The sequence below is a fragment of the Pelodiscus sinensis genome, chromosome 4, assembly GCF_049634645.1.
Source record: "Pelodiscus sinensis isolate JC-2024 chromosome 4, ASM4963464v1, whole genome shotgun sequence".
NCBI classification, from domain to species: domain Eukaryota; kingdom Metazoa; phylum Chordata; order Testudines; family Trionychidae; genus Pelodiscus; species Pelodiscus sinensis.
In genome coordinates, this window is record NC_134714.1 from 133,183,513 (window position 1) to 133,190,312 (window position 6,800).

At 49.4% G+C, this 6,800-nt stretch overlaps 1 protein-coding gene and 1 pseudogene across 1 annotated transcript; both read right to left on the minus strand.

Moving 5' to 3' along the window:
• Positions 1-230: 230 nt before the first annotated feature.
• Positions 231-1,189, minus strand: LOC102453487 (olfactory receptor 5AR1-like; annotated as a pseudogene).
• Positions 1,190-4,187: 2,998 nt separating this feature from the next.
• Positions 4,188-5,132, minus strand: LOC102453726 (olfactory receptor 8U3-like). Its single transcript, XM_006116435.2, has one exon. It carries the CDS (start codon positions 5,130-5,132, stop codon positions 4,188-4,190), a length of 945 nt encoding a protein of 314 aa, XP_006116497.2.
• Positions 5,133-6,800: the final 1,668 nt, after the last annotated feature.

Sequence of the window (6,800 nt, forward strand, 5' to 3'; positions counted from 1 at the left end):
CATTTAGAATCTACAGGATACTGATCACATTTCTCATCTTTGATCCAATACATTCAAGCTCTGTAACACCCCGTTCCTTGAAGCACCTAAGTCTAACTTTTAAAAAGTGCCTTCTCCATTTTTGACTATGCCACCTTAAATATACAGACACAGAAAACCCAACTTTTGCAACATGCCATCCTAAAGGATGCTACACTGTTTTGCCTGTCTCCCATCCCTGCCCATTATTCTCAGACATATGAAGGTTGACAGGATGAAAAATTATTTCTCGCCATCCCTATCCTCAGGGCGTCCTTCACATCTTTGTTCCTTAAGCTTTAGATCAAGGGGTTCAGCATGGGGATCACCAGCATGTAGAACACAGAGGTCATTTTGTCGGTGTCCAGGGAGTAGCTGGAACTGGGCCTGGAGTACATGAAGAGAAGAGTCCCATGGAAGATGGAGATGCACAGGAGGTGGGAAGCACAGGTGCTGAAGGCTTTTTGTTTCCCCTCTGCCGAGCGGGTCTGCAGGATCATGATGAGGATGTAGAGGTGGGACACCAGGATTTAAAGAGTGATGCTCAACTCCACGAAGCTGACGATGAAGAAGAGTAAGAGCTCATTGAGCCAGATGTTGGAGCAGGAGAGAGCCAGCTAGGCGGGGATGTCACAGAAGAAATGGTTGACGACGTTGGAGTGGCAGAACGACAACCCAAGGTGAAATAGATATGGATGAGTGAATCCACCAAACCTATTGCATATGCCCAAGTGACCAGGCTGACACACAACGTCCTGGACATGGTAACCATGTAAAGCAGTGGCTTGCAGATAGCCACACAACGGTCATAGGCCATGGCGGCCAGAAGGAAGTACTCTGCATCCAAGAAAGAACCAAACTCGTAAGACTGTGCCGCACACTCAACATAGTAAATGGACTTGTCCTCCCTTAAGAAGTTGAGTAGCATCTTGGGGGCGATGGCAGAGGAGTAGCAGAGGTCGCAGAAGGACAAGTGACTCAGGAAGAAGTACATGGGGGTGTGAAGCTGGGGGTCAATCTTGATTAACACGATCATCCCAAGGTTGCCCAGCAGGGTGACAGTATAGATCATGAGGAACACCAGAAAGAGAGTGACCTACAGCCATGGACTGTCCGTGAGTCCCACAAGGATGAACTTGTGGACCATGGTGCTTCCATTTCCTCGATCCATGGGACACAGGAATTGTATCTAAGCCTCCATTAAACAACAGGCACCTACAAACACCTGGGAAGGGGAAACCTAACTCCCAAGCAAATTTGGTAGCATAAGCTCATTTCTGTCATTACATAAGAACGGCCGTACAAGGTCAGACCAAAGGTCCATCTAGCCCAGGGTATGTCTACACTACCCCGCTAGTTCGAACTAGCGGGGTAATGTATGCATACCGCACTTGCTAATGAAGCCCGGGATTTGAATTTCCCGGGCTTCATTAGCATAAGCGGGGAGCCGCCATTTTTAAATCCCCGCTGCTTCGAACCCCGTGTAGCGCGGCTACACGGGGCTCGAACTAGGTAGTTCACGAGGAGTAACGGTAGGGAATAGGACCCTAGTCCGAACTACCTAGTTCGAGCCCCGTGTAGCCGCGCTACACGGGGTTCGAAGCAGCGGGGATTTAAAAATGGCGGCTCCCCGCTTATGCTAATGAAGCCCGGGAAATTCAAATCCCGGGCTTCATTAGCAAGTGCGGTATGCATACATTACCCTCCTAGTTCGAACTAGGAGGGTAGTGTAGACATACCCCCCGTGTCCTGTCTTCCGACAATAGCCAATGCCAGGTGCCCCAGAGGGAGTTAACATGATAGGGAATCATCAAGCGATCCATCCCCTGGCACCCATTTCAAGCTTCTGATGGCTAATTATACCTGCATCGGAGAGGGGAGGCGTTAATGAACCTCGGGATAGTGTGGGGGGAGCACTGCAGAAAGGGATCTAGGGGTCATAGTGGAGCACAAGCTAAATATGAGTCAACAGTGTGACGCTGTTGCAAAAAAAGGAAACATGACTCTGGGATGCATTAACAGAAGTGTTGTGAGCAAGACACAAAAAATATTCTTCCGCTCTACTCTGCACTGAATAGGCCTCAGTTGGAGTACTGTGTCCAGTTCTGGGCACCGCATTTCAAGAAAGATGTGGAGAAATTGGAGAAGGTTCAGAGAAGAGCAACAAAAATGGCTAAAGGTCTAAAAAACATGAGCTATGAGGGAAGGCTGCAGGAACTGGGTTTGTTTGGTTTGGAAAAGAGAAGACTGAGAAGGGATATGACAGCAATTTTCAAGAACCTAAAAGGGTGTTACAAGGAGGAGGGAGAAAAATTGTTCTTGACTTCTGAGGATAGGACAAAAGCAATGGGTTTATATTGCAGCAAGGGAGGTTTAGGTTAGAGTTAGCCACACTCAATGAGGCTCCATCTTTCTCCGCTCCTTTGGCCAGGTGGCTCTACATCCTGCCATCAAATGGGGGGTGGTCCCACCCCTCCCCCTAGTTGCTCCAATTTGCCCACCACTACCGGTGATTGTGAGGGGGGGGAGAGAGCCCAGCTTTAGGCATCAGCTCCCCCACTAGTTCCTTTCCACTTGGCCCCTTGCTTCTCCCACCCACAACGTTTGGGGTATGTGGCCCTTTGTGCTCTCCCTACTCGTCACCCCCATCCACGTGGTGCTCCAGTCATTTTCCTGGGCTCCCCACTTCTTCTAGAATTCAGCAACGTAGATTAATAGCTTGTCACTCCCTGATATTGCCTCACCTTCCAAGGCGTTTACTTGAATGCAGTGAAATGCATCTGGGGTCACATCCTGCTGCTGAGAGGGGTCCCCACCCTCGCAGCTCTGCCTGTGGAATTCCATCCTGACTTGTGGCCCCTTTCTATCCCAGTCCTGAGCTCCACAACAACATGGCTCTGCCAACACCCTTCAATCCCAACCAGCGGCCCCCTCACCCTGAACTTGGCATACACACTGCTCTGCTAATGCCCCTTCATCCTCACAGACAGCCCTTCTGCTATGTCAGTTCTGGGTTCTTTTACCCAGCCCCTTAGCTCCGTAAATTCCCAAACCGCTGCTCCTCCACTACCCCCCAATCAACACTCTCCTGAGGTAGCCTACCTAGTTTCTCCCTTTCTCTTCCACCTGGTTTTGTCCTAATTTCCACAATCCATGCCACTTCTGTGGCACACGAGTACAACTTCAGGGCCCACATTTTCAAGAGCCTTGTAATGGGGTTCACCCATTTGTGGGTGCCCGTCTGTGGCTGAGGGGTGTCAAGTAAGCTCTTTGCCTGTCCGTCTAGTACTTGCCTGCTCCCTGGGTCACTTCCCTCTTCTTCCCTGCAGGCTGCCCTGTCTGGTGGTCACAAGGATCTGAGGCCAGGATCTCACTAGCTCTGTCCATGATACTATGAGTTCTTGTATTCAGCTTGTGGCCAGTCTTCTGCCACTGGACCTGGGCCTCACCCAGGTCTAAAATTCCGCTTACACTCAAAGCTGTCCGTGGTGCTGCTGTTCTCCCCGTCAATATACAGAACTGCCTGAGGCGAGCTCCTGTGAGGAACTGCCAGGCCTAGCCCCAGCCCCACAGCTTCTTTTATATTGGTCTTCTGGGCCCTAATTGGCTGACGTGGGGGCAGCCTCTCTCTCCAGCCTGGAGGACCTCTCTTCTGCTCCTCTCTTTGGGATGGGATGTGGCAAGACCTTCGGCCTCCTGTAGGGGGTGTCAGGGTTTAGTCCACTCCATCACAAGTCTTCGCCCATTTTGGGCCTTTTCTGCATCCAGCTTGAGATGCCGAAGGTCTTGTTTCACAGAATTGTAGATAACACCCCCCCCATTGTTCTGCAATGGAAGTGCTAAGCACCTCTAAAAAAGTCACACTGTTAGAATCTAGAATTGGGCACCTAAAATGGAGGCATATAAAACTGGTGCCTCTTTTCAAAACTCTTCAGATTGGGGTTCAGTGCCCTGTGAGAAGGTGTACCCGCTTCCCTGGCTGTATAACACGGATGAGCCAGATTCTCCATAGATGTAAAATTAGTCTAGCCCCACTGGAGTCAAGAGAGCTACTGTGATTCACCCCAGTTTACCCATCAATGGTTATTTCCTTGCAAAATGTGCATGTTCACATAATGGAACTCTCAGCTCCCGGAAATTCTGCTGTTTCTTTATTAATTCTCCACAAATCACATCCAACGAGGAAATATTTCCCTCCTGATCACACTCCGCAGGGCATCCTTCACCTCCGTGTTCCTCAGGCTGTAGATGAGGGGGTTCAACATGGGAATCACCACTGTATAGAACACGGACACTCCCTTGTCCTGGTCAAGGGCATAGCTGGAACTGGGCCGTAAATACATAAAGGCAAGAGTCCCATATAACATAGTGACTACGGTCAGGTGGGAGGTGCAGGTGGAGCAGGCTTTTCTCCTCCCTGTGGTGGAAGGGAGACGCAAGACAGCTGCCAAGATGAACAGGTAGGACACCAGGATGATCAGGAGAGAAATAGCAGCTTCCACGCTTCCCAAGATGAAGAGCAGCATCTCATTGAGGCTGGTGTCGGAGCAGGAGAGTGCTAAGAGAGGGGGGATGTCACAGAAGAAATGGCTGATGACATTGGAGCCACAAAAGGACAATCTAAAAGTCAAGCATGTGTGTATCGCCGAACTTAGAGTGCTGCACACATACGAGCCAGCCACCAGCTGGGCACAGACTCGAGGGGACATGACAACCCTATAGAGGAGTGGGTTACAGACAGCCACATAGCGGTCACAGGCCATCACCGCCAGGAGCAACAGATCGGCGGTGGCAAAGACAACAAAGAAAGACATTAGTGCAGCACAGCCGGTGGAGGAGATGGCTTTACTGTCCGCCAAGAAGTTCACCAACATCTTAGGTATGACCACCGAGCTGTTACAGACATCCACCAGAGACAAGTGGCTGAGGAAGAAATACATGGGTGTGTGGAGCCGGGAATCCATCCTGATTAATGCGATCATCCCGAGGTTCCCAAGCAAGGTGATAAGGTAGATGGCCAGGAACAACACAAAGAAGGGGACCTGCAGCTCCGGATGATCTGGGAATCCTAAGAGGATGAACTCAGTCACGGAGGTAGAATTGGCATGGGCCATACTCCGATGGTCATCCTCTGAGATCTGTGGAGACACATACAATGGAAGATCATTTGCAAGAAGAGTCCATCCCTAAAACCGACCTTGATCTGTAGAGGAAATACACTGAGTACAGTTAGAAGAATGCTGGCTTGTGTCAGCAGAAATGTGCCTGATACTAGCCCTAGGAAGGCTTCTGGAAGTCAATCCCGGCACAGGCCTACTTTTTATCCCGCTCCCATCCCGTTCTGCCATTATGGCAGCAGGTCTTGTGGGATCCACAGGATTTCAGTCCGGCTTCTGGGTTCTACACTAGTCCCTAGAAGCCAACACTGGCCTCCGTGTGGGCCTGATTCCATAAGATTCCTAGGATTCCCAATGGAAGATGGGTCAAGTCCAGGGTTCTTCCTGATGGGTGCTGAGTGCTATCATCTCCCAGTAAATTTACTGGAAGATGAGGGTGCTGATCTCCATGCAGGATTAGGCCCTTTCGTTCATCCTCAGTCTAATATACTCCACCATCAGGAGATTTCTCTTGATGGTCAACTTAAATTCTCCTTTCCTCCATTACATCCCAGGATTCCTGCTTAGAATCTTTGTGGTGCTTACCCCATACCTTTTGGTCCAGATTCTTGAAAGAACACAGCTCCCAACAACGTCTTTTGAGGCACCTCAAGGAAGCAGTTCCTTATTCTCCTAGATGCTGCATTCCTTTCATTTCCTCATTTCCCTGTTCCTTCAGGAAAAGCGTTCATATTTATCCAGCCCAACTTAGAATCATAGAATCACAGGGCTGGAAGAGGCCTCAGGAGGTCACTGAATCCAACCTCCTGCAAGTCCAACCCCTTGCCCAAAGTAGGACCAACCCCAACTCAATCACCCCAGCCAGGGTTTTGGCAAGCTGGGACTTAAAAAACCTCTAGGCATGGAGATTCCACCCTCTCTCTACGGAACTCATCCTAATGCTTCATCACCCTCCTAAGGAAAGATTTTTTCCTAATATCCAACCTACACCTCCCCTATTGTAACTTGAGACCAATGCTCCTCATTCTGTCATCTGCCACCACAGAGAACAGCTTCTCTCCAGTCTCTTTGGAAGCCTCCTTGAGTTGAAGGCTGCTATCAAATCCCTCCTCGCCCTTCTCTTCTGTTGACTAACCAAGCCCAAATCCTTCAGTCTTTCCTCAGATGTCATGTGCTCCAACCCCCGAATCATTTTGGTTGCCCTCCACTGGCCTATTTCCAAAGCAGCCACATCGTTTCTGTAATGGGTGCGGGGCAGAATTGTACGCACTACTCCAGATGTGGCCTCACCAGTGCCAAATAAAGGGGAATAATCACTTCCCTAGATCTGCTGGCAATGCTCCTCCTAATGCACCCTAATATGCCATTAGCCTTCTTGGCTACAAGGACACACTGTTAACTCAGACAATTCAACTGCTTATTTATAAACCTCAGGGCTACCTGTTGCTTCTAATTCTGTTCCCCGAACCATTTTTTTCTTCAGTTATCCCCTTAATATCTGGTACATAGTGGTTTAATTGACAGAAGCTATACTTCATGAACAGTATTCCCCGGAATTGCTTTTCTTCCCTTTATCAAAATGTTCATCACATTTGCTCACCTCTCTCTCTTTGTTCTATGTTTGTACAGTACCTAGCACAGTGGAGAGAGAGTCCAGGAAGGCAG

Excerpts from the sequence above, each read along its gene's own strand:
- LOC102453726 (XM_006116435.2), bottom strand. The coding sequence starts at position 5,132 with ATGGCCCATGCCAATTCTACCTCCGTGACTGAGTTCATCCTCTTAGGA.